This window comes from Neolamprologus brichardi, chromosome 7 (genome assembly GCF_056152115.1).
Source record: "Neolamprologus brichardi isolate AB-2024 chromosome 7, ASM5615211v1, whole genome shotgun sequence".
Lineage (NCBI taxonomy): Eukaryota > Metazoa > Chordata > Actinopteri > Cichliformes > Cichlidae > Neolamprologus > Neolamprologus brichardi.
The window spans coordinates 57,938,867-57,956,256 of record NC_142110.1 but is presented as its reverse complement, the minus strand read 5'-3'; the positions used below and the strand labels follow the sequence as shown (position 1 = coordinate 57,956,256).

At 39.6% G+C, this 17,390-nt stretch overlaps 1 protein-coding gene across 1 annotated transcript in view; it reads right to left on the bottom strand.

Moving 5' to 3' along the window:
• The window catches only part of LOC102784471 (VPS10 domain-containing receptor SorCS2-like), a 163,145-nt gene that overhangs the window by 33,414 nt on the left and 112,341 nt on the right, over nucleotides 1-17,390 (bottom strand). Inside the window, 2 exon segments of the mRNA XM_087842721.1 lie at nucleotides 1,883-2,029; nucleotides 8,922-9,101. Of these exon segments, the coding sequence (XP_087698847.1) occupies nucleotides 1,883-2,029; nucleotides 8,922-9,101 (327 nt within the window).

Here is a 17,390-nt window from a genome sequence, read left to right as displayed (position 1 = left end):
GAACTTAGGAAGCACTCAGATCCACCCACCAAAACAATGTTCAATGTCGCCCAAAGTACTTAGAGTAAAATAGTGGGTCTACTGAATACACTCGCTCAGCAATATTTAATGAGTCTTACGACAGAGATACCTGATTATCCCACTGCAAACTCATCTCAGTTCAAAAGGGTTTTAGTTCGGTTAATCAAACTGTATTTGTGACAGATATTTAATGTATGATAATTTATTTCAAATATGAGAATCAGAGTGGAGAGTCACCAGTGCAAACGTTAGGCATTTTATGAATTACATTTCCACTTGTTGCTTCAAACCCTAATGCCAAGGATTTTGACTGCAGTTTCAATAGAAATGTATTGTTTTGCACAAAAGATTGTCATGAACTGTTTCTGATAATATATCAAAAACCAGTGTTTGCAAACAGCTGGAAAGCAAGTTTGATCTATAAGAACCTGAAGACTTGTTGGTTGCATCAGATCATTACTCACCAAGATCCATCTCTGTTTTATGAATTACAAACAGTATATTACATCACTTTGGCTCATTCCAAAATAGGGTTTTCAGTATGTTTTCTCATAGATTTCAAAGCAGTGAAGACAAATTATTGGTTAGGTAGCACAGGACATATTCTTCAGCAGTGTAAGTTAAGTACCATCAGAGGTGTAGTGCTGTTTGTCTAAACACTGTTTTAAAAAAAAACTGTTTTACAACTACTCTTTCAAGAATTTCTGAAATAAAAAGGCGGCTGGCGATTGGCCTATAATTAACTAAAACAGCTAGGTCAAGTGCTGGCTTTTTAAGTAATGGTTTAATTTTTGCCACCTTAAAAGCCTGTGGCATGTAGCATGTTACACTGATCACATTTAAGATCGACGCAATCATTAATGGTAGGAGTTTTATAGGAACGGGGTTTAAGAATGGGAACAAATTAACCTTTTATATCCTATGTAATTTTGCCAGTGTCTGGCTATATGTGCTTTGTGCGGAATTGCTCAATAAATATATAAAAATCTTTTAGCATCTGCACATTTCTTTGTGGTGCTTCATGGAGCACGCAAACTACAACACACCGCATTCCGAAACGATAAACCTCTCCTGTGTATAGAGGTCATTTCTCTTAACCAGTCTCTGTCAGGTAATGGCTACAGCTGACAGCACGTGCCTGTTACACTGACACATAGATAGTAGATGGTACATCTGCTATCTGGCTTTGTCTATCTCTGTGAGTTGTGATGTCAGTGAGGCAATACATGTGATGTCAGCTTTTGAAATAAAGCCGCCTCTCTGACTGATAGATGTAAAAACTGGAATCCAGGCAAGGTAATTCTGTTGAGGTATGGAAGAGGCTAAAGGGAAGAGAGGTCAATATCAGAGCGACCAACCACATGCGTGCATGGCTCAGAGATGGTAAATGAGTCTCAAACTGATATCTGTGTCCTACCTCCAGATGTGTCAGCTGACTGAAGCGATGGTTCAAATAAAAGAACAGACTCACACCCCCTCTATCTCCCTGCGAGGTATGATGTATGGATATCAGACTGCGGGTGACTCATTGCTCTTTGCTGACTAGCCTACCCCTGCAGCAGCAACTTTGACAAGATGGATGGAAAAGCTAGGAGGGCATCTCAAACACATCCTTCAATGTACAACACTCATCCGTCCTTCGCTTACTTTATGCTTACACTCTGAACAACCTAGTCAACAGGTCTGAACAGTCCGATTGATTGCTGCTTGTGCAAGACTGCATCTGCACTTCAGTTTATAGATACAAAGTCTAAACCAAGTGTCTACTACTATGTACAATATGCATGACTATGTGCAGTACTAACGTACTCTGTAAAAATCTGTATTGAGTACAGACTAGTTTGGTTAGAAGGGTGCTTACCGCTTTGCAACTGACGGGTTTGCCATTCATGTCAGTGGTAGGTGGGGCCAAGGGTTCCCAGTCACGTCCTTTGTTGTAAGTTATTACAGTTGCCACTCTTCCATCAATTTTCTGGTTTGCCAAGAAGACTCCTTTGATTCCACGTACCTGACAGAATGAGATAGATTTTTCATAGCTTGGGTTAATTTTGCAAAAAGTTATTTCTGTTGCCCTTTTAAATAAATCTTTGAACATGATGCAAGTCATTTTGAAAAAAAAATGTGGTATATATGTAACTACTGCTTAATCTTCTGTCAGCTGCTCCCTCTAGGGCAGTGGTGGGGAAACTCCAGGCCTCAAGGGCTGGTTCATTACTTGGCCTCTGGAGAACTTCAAGACATGTTGAGGAGGTAATTTAACCATTTAAATTAGCTGTGTTGGGTCAAGGACACATCTAAAACCTGCAGGACACCAGCCGTCGAGGCCTGGAGTTCCCCTACACCTGCTATAGGGGTTACCGCAGCAGATCATCTCATCCTATCCCTAGAAGGTCACCCCGAATGACAATCTTAATATATTCTACCATCTCTATCTCTGCCTCCTGTCTTTTTATTAATGTCATCATCTCCAAAACATACATCATACTAGGTCTCAGTACCCTCTTACAAGTCTTTCCTTTCATTGTGTTGATGCATGCTCAATCATCCAGGTAAGGAAATCCCCCAAAACTGATTCTGGATGATCATGTTTACTGTAAACCAACACATACATATCAGTATGTAAGATTTGATCATTATCATCCACTGGAGCACAAACTGGGTGTCATCAGGGCTATACAACACAGAGTGAACACAATCCCCACGGATACAGCAGCCAGGGAAGCAAGAATCACTTGGATGTGCGAGGAAACATTTTTCCCACTGAAAAATTTACGTCCAGATGAACAGAATCAACTTTATGGGCTTTCCTTTCATTCTTGCTACCTGTCACAGAACAAGAATTTATGTTAACTACTAAAACAAAATGTGACACAGATGCTAAAATAAAGACAAAGTTGTAAATTCAATCAGCTGACTGACAGCAGCTTAACATTGGCTAATACTAAGCTAGAGGTCATGTAAAACAAATTAGGCTGTATTAGCCAAACTCTTGTATGTAGTTCAACAAGCAAAGGGAATGTTCTCTTCCAGCTGAGTCATTCAGTAGAACACATGTAGTATGGGATATCTCGCAGGATCTTTTTGGTGAAGTGGAAGTAGATCTTTTTGCTTCGCTCACTGCCCCTACTTCTCCATAACCATGGTTTTAATAGTTTTGCAATTTTCATTAGTTTTTATTTTTATTTAGTTTTGACTTCAGATTTTCAATTTTATATCAGTTTTAATTAGTTTTTACCAATTGTTTGCTAGTTTAGTTTTTATTTTTTTGAAAATCCTTAGTTTCAGTTTAGTTTTGATTAGTTTCAGTTATAGTTTTAGTTGTGTTTGCAATAATTAAGTGTAACAAAATCCCATTTTCATCATATCAGTCATTCTGCTTATCCTTGGGTATGTTGCTATATCAGCTACCATACTGCACCCTGGACAGGTCGCCTGTCTGTCGCAGGGCTAACAAGCAGAGACAGACAACTCACATTCCCACCTATGGGTTCTTTAAATAAATAAATAAATAAATAAAGGCAGATGAACAACCATTGATACCAGGCAACTATAAAATGTATATCTTGGCCCCAATGAGACTATTAACTCTCGCAGCACCGGGTGTTCGTAATTTTGGTTCAAGTGAATTGATAAACTTTTTGAAGGTAATTGACTCACACAGTTGTGTAGATATCCCCGTCCTGTTGTCTCGGGATGCATCACGCTGCCTTGCCTGGGGTTAGCTTCTGTTTTCTGGGGATGAGGGTTGAGTGTGCTCCCTTACCTTCTCAAGGTAAGCTAGGTTAGCCTTCTTGTGTGAGCTTTTCAAGTGCACTTTAAGGTTTGTGGGATTTTTTTCCCTTTAGAAATGTCCCTCATAATTTGTCTGTTTCCACTACAAGACACTTGCTTTATCCAAAACACAGTCATATTCAAAGTAATCCCAAATTGGACTCTGGCTCCCGACTTTTCCTGACATGATTCTGCGCGTGGACGGAGCAGCTACACAGACGACTCGACTAACGTGCTGCCACCTGCTGGCATAATGAGACACAGCAAGAAAAAAATCTGGAAACTAAACTTCATTTTCACCCTTGACTCTTGTATGACACGCACACATCAATGAAAACTAAACACATTTTTGCTATAAATTCAGTTCATTTTAGTTAGTTTTGTGAACACTCATTATAGTTTTAGTTAGTTTTCCTTTTTTGTTTTTATTTTTATTTCCGTTAACGAAAATGTTTTTTCACTTCTAGTTTTCGTTATTTCGTTAGTTTTCGTTAACGATAATAACCTTGTCCATAACCAACTATTATTGCACTGGATGAATGCGGTAGCGCATGTTCCTTGACATGTTCCTGTATGCCTTTCCCCCAAAGGAAATGATACCAGTAATTCAAGAAAGAGTGTCTCAGCAGTGCCTCTCAGATTCTAGTGGCCCCTTGGTGACCAGCAAAGCTGTAGTATGCAGAGATAATCAGTGTGTTGGCAGTGAGGCCGTCCTCTCTGCAAGACCTCCTCTCTCAGGTCGGAGGGGAGGTGATTCATCCATGCTCAGTACTATGGCAGCTGCATACTTGCCTGTTGAGAGGTCAAACTTGGTAACCAGGTCTTCACCCAAATGTGGTGGCAAAAATTTAGAGTGCTGGGGCTTCATATACTAGAGGCTTGTATGCATACAAACAACAGAACTTTGAGCAATGGAGCCAGAACCGACGCATTCTCCCATTCCAGTGATCTATTGTGGATGTTTTAAAATTCCTGCAGGAACTGCTGGATAAAGGTCTTACCTTTTCTATCATTACATTTTTTTGACATCTATATGTGCTAATCATAATTGCTTTAATGGGGGTCACGGCAGGTATACAGCGCACCAACTGAATCTTTAAGTCTGTATATATGAAGTTCCTTTCATATAAGACCGCGTTGCTTCTTGCTTTGGGTTCTACAAAGCCAGTGGGTGACATTCATGCTTTGCCTTCTTGCACACAGTTTTCTGTTGGCCTCAGAGTTATACTATGTACGAATGTAACATTTACCTAAGGTTATTCCTGTGGCTTGTAGCTCTGTGAAATTTGAGCTTCTGAGTTTTTGCTTCCTTCCTTTGGCTTCTGAGGAGCAGAGGAGGCTGCTTTTCCTCTGTCTGGTGTGAGTACTGAATATATACATTGACTGCACTCAGAATGTGTGTTTATCTGACCAGTTTATTGCCTGTTTTGCTAATCCAGCCAGTAGTAGAGCTCTGTCTAAACAGAAGCTCTCCCAGTGGATTATGAAGCCTTACTGGCATAACGCTCCAAGAGTCTCTCTTTGCCTCGGGGTGTGAGAGCACATTTTATTTATTATTATTGTATTATTTTAGGTATTTATTCTGTTATGTTGCCCGGTCTTATAATAGAATACACCTTGAGGCGACTGATGATTTGGGGCTAAATAAATAACGCTGAATTGAATATGAGGTAATGAATGAGAATTGGGAAATTCAGGAGCTCTTGTTAAAGGGGTCATTGTGGATGATATTTATGCTGCAGCTAGTTGGTCATCACTGCAAACATGTTCAATTCTATCACTTAGAAGTGATCGCTCATTCATTACCTTATTTTGTCCTTTCTGCTTAGTCTACAATGCACTAGGTCCCACTTAGGTCTGGTGGCTGCTTTCCGGGGCTTTATATATTTCCCACACTATATGTGTTGTAGTAAGTAAAATGACTGAAAAGGAACAAAGTGTGATGTCTGTAACTTCTGTTCCCTCAAGGAGCAGAATGAGGTACACTTTCAGGATACTCCTCTGTGTAGCATAGCTCAGTGAAGGGCAGCTACAAAACTGAGGGATGACTGCGATGACAGGGTTGTGCAAGTCTGGGAAGAGCTGTGCATATGTCATCACATCATCTGCCTTAAAGGTGTGAATACAGGTGTCTTTAGCCAGGGCATGCAGGGGTGTGATAACCCACAATATACAGTATGTGTTTTACCTCATTGATGTCCTACAAGGAACAGAAGCTATAGACATTAACACTTTGATTTATTGCTTTTTTATGTGTGCTAGTTCTGTTTTTAATATTACCAGTACTGGTTTTATGTTGTAATCTAGATAAAGGAATCCAAAACTGGAATTTAACGTAACTTTGAATTCCAGAGTCTGAGTCATAATATCAAATAGAATATGCCGTTTAACCATCATTAGGGTTTAAACCACTGGACTGTCAAAGTTTAGTTCTGTCATGGTCCTGGGTCGGTGACCCAGCGCTTTAAGTTTATTATCATCATTTTTCTAGTTTATTCTGATTTTGTATTTGTTCTTAGGGTTTGAGTTGTGTGTTTTTTATCATCCCTACCTGTGTCTCTCCTCTGTGTTCTGTTCGGGTCCCCAGTTGGTAGTGTAAAACAGTCTGTGAGTTTCCTGTTTTACTTTGTAGGTTTGTGTCTCGTTATGTCCATTAGTTCCAGCTGTGTCCCCGCCTGTCTGCCATTTCCTAATTACCTGGTGTGTGTATTTATACTGCGTGTCTGCCTGTGCTCCTCGTCGTGTCGTCTGTGTTCATTCCCTATGTTTCTCTACGTCTCCCTGTTCTGCCATCCTCATCTGCCATCTCTGAGTTTCTCCCGCTGACCTTATGTTCCAGGTTTGTTTGTTAGTTTCACCCAGTTTAGGTTTATGTTCAGTCCTGCCCTCACTTCTGTTATTTTCACTGTAAATAAACCTCCACTCGCATCTCCATCACCGTCTGCATCTTGGGTCCTCATTTATTCATCACACGACTGCTGCCTCAGTCGTGACAAGTTTACAGAAATCAATATCTACTGCTTAGTTTTTGTGGCTGTGATATTGTTAGCTTTAGGTTCTGAAGATAAAATATAAAAGACTGAAACAATAATGAACAAAAACATTTAGACCAAGCCAGGCAGCATGTCAGATATGTCTGCTTCTATAGCCTTCCTCAGCTCTCAGTGGCACTGATGTTCACACAAGAGAAACAAATCGTTTAAATCAAAGTACATAAGCCTGCCTGTATTCTCTTTGTACTTCTGGCTTCCTGTCTGTATTTTATAGTCCTTCTGCTTCAATCTGTCTTTATTCATCCCACATATATTGTTCACCTCTCTATCTATATCTACAGCCTGTGACGAAAGCGCAGCCCAGAGCAAGGGATGACACATGAGAAGGAGGAGATGATCCACTGCCTATTCTTTCCCCTCTAACGCTCCCTCTCTCTTTCTTCCTCCACCCTTTGTGTCACGTCTTCTGTGCCCATTTATCTGGAGAAATTGGCAAAAGACTCAGGACATACACAAATGAACAACTGCATAGCATAGCTGCCTTGTAATGTGAAAGTTTTCCTGGCATGCTTAATGTGGAGAAGAGTAAGGAATTAACGTTTAACTTGGGTTTATATGTCCCCTGATCACTCAATATGGGTTAGAAGTGCTGTCCAGAAAAAATGACCCAGTTTCCTAAGCTTTGTAGCTTTGCCTGCCACCACCATGACCTGGGCTGGAAAACAGTTTGATTAAAAGATCCAAACGGGGTTTGGAAGATTCAGAGTCAAGAAACTGGTGTTTAGTTTAGAAAGGAAACAACAGAGAGACTTTTGAAGTAAGAAACTAATTTGAACACTCGTTTCTCACAACAAAAAGTTAAAGTGCTTCCTAACATTCACATTACTCTTTTCTACTTGAAACTTTGCGCATGTTCAGGTCAATGAACATGCGCAAGGATATGGTTAACAATATTCTCTGTTTTTCTTGTACTGATTGTGTATTATAATCAGAGATGGGCAGTAACGCGATTAACTGTAATCCGATTACTTTTTTCAAGTAACGAGTAAAGTAAGGGATTACTATTGCAAAAACGGTAATTAGATTACCGTTACTTTCCCGTAGGAACGCTGCGTTACTGCGTTACTAAAACCGTGATTTTCTTGCGAGAATGTCTCATGACAGTGACGTAAGCGAGTGTGATGTTCGTGACAACAGCTGTGTGCAGATCAACAATGGATCATATATCGAGTGCAGAGAGAGTATGAGCGTGCAGCGTTTAAAGCGTGGAAGTACTGACCTTATTTTGAGTTTGATTCCGTAAAAAGTGACAAAAACATTAGTGTCCGCTGTGCGTGGGAAGAAAACTTCTTTTTACAGCGAAAAAACCCCTAAACTTCCAAACAAGCACCGAGTAGCTACGACGTAATGAGAAACTCACAGAGAAACTGCGGTATCCTTCCACTGACCGCTGCAGCACACCTGCACCAGGATAAACCTCCGCCTACTCTACTCCTGCTTTACAGGTGAAAGTAGAGCAAAAGGACCGCTAGTCTTTGACTTTATTTATTTTCTGCTGTGTTTTACTTGCATCTGAAAGAGTGAGTGTAAACACAAAAAAATAAATAAATTAAAATATATATTATGTGCTGGAATGTGCAGAAAATAGGTTTAAATGTTAAACTAATTTCTTCAAGTCAGAGAATGGTGCATATAATTAAAATTTTGCTTCATGCATAAAGTTAAAAGATTAAAACTAACAAAACAAGTTTTAAAAAGAGACTTTTCCATTTGATTACATTTTGTATGATGATTATGTAGAAAAAGTAGAATTGGGCTGAAAGATCTATCACTTTATCACCTATTCAGGTTGTAAATCATGTTTTTAAAAAGTAACTAAGTAACTAAGTAATTAATTACTTTTGAAAATAAGTAATCAGTAAAGTAACGGGATTACTTTTTTGGGGAAGTAATCAGTAATTAATTACTGATTACTTTTTTCAAGTAACTTGACCAACACTGATTATAATACAGTTGCTAACAGTGTTGCCCAGGCTTTGGATGTTATTTCATTAGAGAAATAATAGCAATTTGACAAGTAAATCACTTTTAAACTGTTTTGAGTCGTTGTGCCTTAAAATTACCACCCCATCTTACCTCCAGAATGTCAATGAGAACATTCTCCTCTGGCTGCTTGGTGCTGCGAACATTTTCCAGGACGATGGAGTAGTAGACGCCTTCGGGATCTGACTGGTACAGGTTGTGTGTGTCTGACTGGTACCACTCCTGGAGGGCGAGGAAGACCTGGTTCTCATCTGTGCTCACTATCTGAACATCCTAGAGAATGAAACAGAAAAATTAGTGCTCTTGGGAGTGAAACAAGAGAAAAGAAGTGTAAAAGAAGGAAACTGAATAAAGAGAATAAAGGGGATGGAATAACAAAGTAAGCTCAGAGAAAGAAAAGAGAAAATAAGGTAATAATGACAGATAATGAATACAAGAGAAATGACTGACAAAGAAAATGAAAGCAAGTAATGACAGATGGAGAGAAGACAGAAAAAAGAAACTGAATAAAGAAAAGAAAGGAGAGTGAGAATAGATAAATCAGTAACAGAAGCGAGTGTAATTCATAGAACTTTGACAGTGATTTGCAGCAAGCCAGGGAACATAATCGGATAAATACAAATGTAGAGTGAGGAAAAAACTCAATAGAAAACGGGGGAGATGACGAATAAGGGTTCTACCCACTGAACACTGTTTCCTGGAGTGTAGAATACCGTTAGGTGTATCTGACAAAGCTCTTGAGACTCTGATGAAAATGGTTTCATCACTCATGAAAGACTGTAATGAAGGATCAAAGAGCAATTCAGCACTTTCTCTCTATTAGTGATTACATTAACATAACATTTGGAGATGAAGCCAAGAAGGTGTGTCTATAATCACTGACACTCTTCCATCTTGTTTATGAAAAACACTCAAGCTCAATTACCCTTAGATTTATGGTGGTGGTTCCAAGTAATAGCAATATTGAAAGCCATATGCTGATCTTCATATTCATAAAGGTACTCTTTCTGAGTCACTCAGCAGCTTTCTGCAAATTGCCACAATGCTGATTATGGACGGATGCTGTCTGAGGACCCATGGTGACACATTTGAAAGGACTGGGTACCTTTTAGCTTAATTTTTTACTGTGCAGAATTAACATTGTGACCTGAAAACCACTAATGCTTCCCTGAAAGTAAAAAAAGCTGTTCGATTTTTGAATCCAACAGAACTGTGAGCAATAAAAGACTTAACTTAAACACTTGTAAACACAAAGCTTTTAAACAGGACACATGGTATGGTCTTATAAGAGACTTGAGTCTTTTGCCATTTATGGCAATGTCAGCACACCTATTGTACCACAGTGTGAGATTGGTGCAAAAGTGTTAAGCAGCTTATTAAATACAGCCGTATTTGTTACTCTGGGAATGGGAAGAGAATGTTTGTATATAAAGAATTATTCTTCTTTTATTTATTAAGGAACAAAGGTTAGCCAAGCCTACCTGGCCAAGTGTGGAAAATGCAATTGTATTGCATTTGTAAGCAGTGCCTGTCTTGTGAAATCTAAAAATTGATATTAGTTCAAATGTAGCTGTTATGGTTGTTGATATGGCTAGGAGACGCTGCCTGTGGGAGAATGCTGTGTTTTCCCTTTCCCCCTTCCTGTCCCGTCTTTCAGGTTCTGGGTGCCGCAGCTGAGTAGCGTTACGGCTCGTTAGCCACGGGATCAAACTGTGGGCCTTCCAGTGATTGGTTTATGCGCGGTTACACTCTTTTCCCGTGTTCTTCCACTATTCCGAGATAAGGTTGCACCTCTGGCCAGTGGCTACCCCGGGCTAAAGGGGACAGGGCGTAACAGTAGCACAGTGAACACAGTCTCTCTCCTTTCATCTCAAACAGCATTCTGTCCCACAGCCCCTCACCTTTTTGCATCTATCCTTCAAATCACTGCCAACTTGTGGCTGCAGTTGACTATTGACAGTGCAAGCAGTCTCGACTCTGCTTTACTAAGGGGGCATCGGAATCTGTGTTTGGCCAGATTCAGGTGCGTGTCCATATCCCATTAAGAATGGCTTTAACTTTTCAAGTTCAAATGCAAGCAGCGTTTTGTGGCTGTTTGTGCATGGTGGACAAATCTCCCCTCTTTGATGGGGAATTAATGGGAAACAGAGATGATGCCTCTGCTTTCACTGTTCTGAGGGAACAGTGAAAACAGTTACCAGAACAGAACTAGGACTAGCAATTAAACAAGCACACAACGATACCTCAGCTTTCTTTGTACTAACCATCTTGGTCAACATGTGTGATGCAGATGAGTTGGGAGTAGTGTGAAAAGCACATCAGCAAGAAAAGCCTTGATGGTGGAGGGAAACCATCAGCTCCTGCTAAATCCTTCTTTATAAAACAGTCAATTTAAACAAATAAGGGGGTTTCCAAATACAACATCTTGTATTTGTTTACAATTCCATATTCACACTTATCAATGTCACACAATGCTTAAACCTATTAATTCAGATGTCATTTTAAAAATGCTATAAATACATTTATGCTTTTTAAAATTAAGATTTAGGTCTTTTTCTGAGCTAAATAGTGATACCCTACTGAAGCTTAAAGAGAATATAAAGTATTTAAAATGGGCTCAGTTTCAAACTTCTGCAAATAGACTAATGTGACTAATGGGGAATATTTTTCTGCAGGAGTACTTTTACTTTTTGAACCTGAAATCCCAAACTTTTGTGTCTTGAGGTGTTGTCATAATGTTTTCCTACTTTGGCTTGATAAATGGCTCTGAAAGAATTAAACAGGCAACTCATTCCAACTCTAAATTAATGAGGCATACAGCAAAGTACAAGCTCTTTTTTATTGAGACACATAAGATTGGTGTCTGTGTGAAATTGGCTGTGTGTTAGTTGGACAGAGACTATCTACGAAGTGCAACATCAAACGGCACAATACCTAAATATTCAACTGTAACTTCACTTTTTCTGTATACAGCCCATCTCTGCTGGTTCCATCTGTCCCCAGTTACTTCCCCGTGTCCTTTTTAGTCCTGGCTTTGCCTCACAGTCCTCGTCTAGATTTCTGTCATTTGTCTATTGGACTTTGAGTTCTTCTGGACTGTCTTATATGCTTTTTCAGCTCAGTTAGGTTTGTTTTTGTTGTCATTCTTATTCCTGCCAGTGTCTGTTAACTCAAACCAAATTAGTCTTTATTAACATCTACAGACTTCTGGCACTGCTCATGCATTAACATGAGAGACTGCTGCTCAAATTACACAAGACTGTGGCAATGGCAATCAGTAAGTTGAACATTTAACCATCAAACAATGTCAAAATGCCTAATCAGCAAATCAAGTTGCCAACACTCAACCAAAAACCATCAAAGAATATAACTATTATATGATGAAAGTAGAACATCGTTTGTTATGCTGCACGTTCCAGGCAGATATATTGTCATTCCTGTATAACACATTACCATGCAACACTGCCTCTAAATGAAAAAATAAATGAGCAGTCTTCATAATGACACCATCATGTTTCAGTTCAAACACAAATATTCCACCTCATTTACTTCTCCTTGCATCTTCAACTCCATATACCTTTTCTCTCTTTCTTCTTCTATTCCAGTCCTCCATTAAAGCCCTGCGCTGCAGCCTGTTTTTGGCTGACAGTTCATCTGAGGCAGCAGTATGGAGCTTGGGAGGAGTTGGAACTGAAAAATGTCTAAACTTTAGCTTCAGATGCCTTTTTAACATTCAGAGATAGTCCTCCACCTACCAGAGGGACTAAAAAAACAACACAAAAAGAAGAAAAAAACAATCATACAACAACATCAAGGACTGGTGGGGTGACAATGTAAATATATGCAGACAGTATTCATGGAAATGCTTGGGTGGAAGACCTCAATTTAGTGGCCAAAGAGAGTAGGAAGGAAAAGAATATCCTGTGACTCAACTCAGGAATCGGATGTGATAAAGATGGAAAAAAGCACTGTTGTCTCAATATAGGTAATGGTTATTAAAAAGGGAAACACATGAGCATATTTAATGGCCTGAGATACTATGTTCCACATTTCTTTTCATCAATAAATCCTTATTGTAACAAGGATACATGCAATCTTAATTGTCTTTTAAATTTTTAACACAAAAACAAAAAGCAGAATTGGTGAACAAAAAAAAAAAAAAAGCCCAAAAGCCTCTTTTAAAAAAAGAAAAGGAAAAAAAAGATGGTTACGAAACAGATTGTACCAGAGAGGCATCAATTACAATTCTCTTGGATATTCCCATCTCTCCCCCCCCCCCCCCCCCTTTTTTTTTAATGCGAGATCTGCTGATAGAAACAAAAAAATAATTTCTTAAGTATGTAGACGAAAAATGTACATTTTTTCACTGTAAATTTTTAGTTTCATCATAATTAAACTTTGCGATTTTCCCCAAACTACAGTAATTTATAGGATCTTTTTGCAAATAACTGAAAAGAGGAGCAAATACTAAACTGAAAATGTATTGGTGTACATCTACAATTACCTGCAATATTTTACATTCTCTAAATAAGGGGCAGACAGAAATGAGGCAGGTCAAATTTTCTTGCGTTTCACGCATGCGCAGTACTGGAACATAAGCGTTTTTGGTCGTTTCAATGTGGGCACACAACTCTGTGAAAATGATTGAAAACACTAGTGTGGACGCGTAGCGTTTTCAGACGAACGCTGTTTTCAAATCTATCCAGGCTAGTGTGGATGTAGCCTTAGTGGGTTACCATGTGGCTGTGAGTGTCCTTTCTACACTCACATGCTTGATTTGCCTGCCTGATTGTGTGAGGCTGATCTGCCAGTCAACGATCAAGAATTCTGGAAATTGGCAGATTCTGGTCCCTTGTGGTGGGTGAAACTCTTGAAGTGGCAACCACTAGAGCTGAAAAATGAAGCAATTATGGAACTAATAGTTTCTCAGGTTCCCACTTGAGGCTTGTACTCATAGACTCCCATGTAAAAAAAAAAAAAAAAAAAAAAACCCAAAAAACAAAACACAGCCCCCCCCCTCCATTAAAAAAAACATTATCTGCTTAATATGTACAGTAAAACCTCTTTACTCTAAGCTAGTAAAATACCTGAAGATTTTCATGAAATTAAATCTGCCATACGCTATAATATTAAAGTTCATTTGATGATCTGAACATTTTAGAGTAATAAATATGAAACTAGAAGGCAAAAATTTCATGAGAAATTTTAAGTGTGCCTATGCCGCTGCTAATCAGTGTAGTTTGCCATTCATACGGCTACAGAGAGCAAAACTCAGCAGAGCACCCATTCTCCACCATGAACTATGGTAAAAACAAACACCGCTCGCTCCTGACAGATGACAGCTTACAGTTTTGTGTAAAGATGAGGTGACTTCGTACAGCCCCGATTTGCAGACGCTGTGCACAGAGGTTCATGAGCAGAAGTCCCATTGTACCACGGCAGACCCGACAATGTTTGCGTTCATGCAAACATTGTCGGGTCTGCCGTGGTACAATGGGACTTCTGCTTTGAAGCATTACGTTATGGACCACTTTTCACACATGGTTGGTGTACCCACACAGCCGACTGTAGCTTTTCAACTCACAGCCCAACACACACCCAAAAAACAGCCGAGAGAGCACAGACTTTACACCCGCGGGTCCACCTCCCCTGCAGCGGCACTGCAGACCACGCCCCGCCACACACATCAAACACGTAAAATAAATATTTATGCACTTTTGCATTCACTTTTTGTTTTTTGTTATTTTTACACAGTGTTCTGAATGATTAACAATGGTCTACAGCCAATCTTGTGTATTGTTATACAAATTTTGGTTGTAAGATTCAGATAACTATTTAATAAAAGCTAAATATTTTATATGAGAGTAAGAAAGAAAAGTACATCTTTGTGTCCCCCTTTCCCTGTTAATGCCCTACCTGGCCCTCTGGCAAAAACTTTGCTAGATCCGCCCCTGCACAGTTACCAGCTGTTAGCTACACAAAAAAGGAGCTTGGTGTTATTTGTCTCTCAGAAATAGTTCATAACTTCCCTTCAACTCATTAATGTCACCTAAAAGGTAAACCTGTTTCTCCATCACCAGTTCAGCTCTGATGATTCAGTAAGGACATCTCATGGTTAGGACCAGCCCTTTTTTCAGCTGTGGCTCCAGCAAACATCAGCTGATACTAGAAATTAAATCAAATGAATTCTAACAACAGCTGATCAAGCTTAAACATGCTGCTGTTGTTTAGCGATAAACAAACAAGAGAGAAAAGCTGATCATTGATCAGTTTCATGATTGAAGTTTCAACAGGCGAGAGAATGACAGGGGAGGCTGTCATAAAGTTCAACATCAATAACTTAGCACACACACAGCTGTATAGAAACTCTGTCGTGTAACTGATTGTAAAAAGTCCGCACAACAAAAATAAACTACACCTAAACTCGGTTTATATCTGACCCAAATAGAGTGCAGCTCATAACTTCTTACCTGAAATTCAGTTAACCTGACGCAGCTGCCTTGGGTCTGCTTCTCCTGCCTTCAATTCCCCTGATCCATGGCTGCCATCTGTTTGAGCTCTGCGTTAGCCACCACCGGTCGATCGGCGGCTGCCTCGCTGCCTCTTGTGTGTCTTTTTCCCGCATGTCCTTTCTGTCATACACCGGTGGCTAGCTGCCCTTTGTTGGAGCTCCGCGTTAGCCACCACCAAACAACTCAGTTATTTTTCCCACATTGACCAGCATCTGGACAACCATCTTTCACTGTTTATACCGTTACTAAAATGAATAAATGAATCATCGGCCCATATAAACGAAAAATAGACTATTTGTGAACGATGGGGGGTGAAACAATTGTGAGCCGCCTGACTGAAAGCCAAGCTGCGCTAGCCGTGCTAGCTAGCTAGCCGTGCTAGCCAGCTAGCCGTGCTAGCCAGCTAGCCGTGCTAGCCAGCTAGCAGCAACATCGTAAGATAACGGTTGCTAATATGGGATGTCTTGATAAAACGAGCAGATATTAGAAGTTTAGACAGCTACATTCTCGCCTGAAAATATCTTAAAGGTTATTTTTTGACCTAGAAACACGAATAAGAGGAATATAAAAACGAGGTGGCAGCCGCAATTGTTTCACTCGGTAGAGGCATGCTATGAATTGTGGGATATGGAGTTTTCCACCAAGCATACACCCTTTCGCTTACCGTAAGAATTCAATGGTTCACGCAACCTTAAAAATTCCAATGGCTCATGAAAGCAGCGATGCTGTGCGCGCCGTTGATATTGTCGTCATTACGGTAATCCAAATAAGGGTAGACAGGCCGTACCACTCCCGGCATACCACTAGAGAGAGCCAACACACCACAAATGTGTTGTGTTGGCAAAGTGTCCCAATTTGCACTAAAATCTAAATATTTAAAAAACTATAAAAGTCATAAACACCAAAAGTCATAGCATACTAGTACAGATCCAGCCACACAAAATGATATAACATATGTAACCCTTGTCTCAAAACTGTGGGACAGATAAGTGTGGGAAAATTTTCACGAAAATATATTAATATTTAAAAACTATAAAAGTCATAAACACCAAAAATCATAGCACACCATTCCAGATCCAGCCGCACAAGATGTTATAACATATGTGAACCTTGTCTCAAAACTGTGGGGCGAGTTACGCGTTGTAATTTTAGGCGGAAGATTGAGAATAAGAATAATAAATCTGAAGAATAGTAATAAGTGTGCCTCTTGGCATAGGCACACTTAATAATAAATCCGAGGAATAGTAATAAGTGTGCCTCTTGGCATAGGCACACTTAAAAAAGGAAGGAAGAGGGAAAATATTCTTTCACAGCAGTGTATTTCACCGTGTACTTGATCCAAACTCAGCACAGTGCTAATAACACTAGAAAGGCAAAGGCAGAACACTATAATGAGAAGGTGCAGAATGTAAAGCTCAATTTACATTTACATTTACACATGAAAGAAAACTGTCTGGGTGCACATCCTGAAAAATCTACCAACCCTGTGTGGAGCAAAAACAAACCACAAGAATGAGTGAAAATAAGGATCCCCTGACTTTAAATTGCACACACTAGCAGAAGGACGCATAGAATAAAATGAGGAAATTGTAAAAGTGAAAGATGTTTTCGTACATCTTGTTTTACATTTAGGTGAAAGAGACAGCAGGTTTTAATGTTATCAGACAACATTCACTATTAAAGGCATACATACAAGACTGACCATCAATCATCTCACTCTTGCATATCCTAACAGTCCTTTGTTTTGGATTTTCACAGTGACTTATGCATTGTGTGCTCTGACTGCCTTGCTTCAGCCGTGCCTCCTAAAAGTTTTGTTTCCATACGTTGATGTTCACAGTCTATAGTAAAAGTACAGTAACAGAAAAAGAGAAAAAGGTTTAACAGTAATCACTTATAATCATGTAGCCAGGATTGGTGTACAAGCCTGTGACCACAGTGACTACATGGATCACTGAGAACAATAGCTGAGAAGTCTTACAAAGGCAGGACAACCATGTTGGTCATGTTACACTTGCCAAATACGTCATTCCTTGATTTTTTTCCTTGT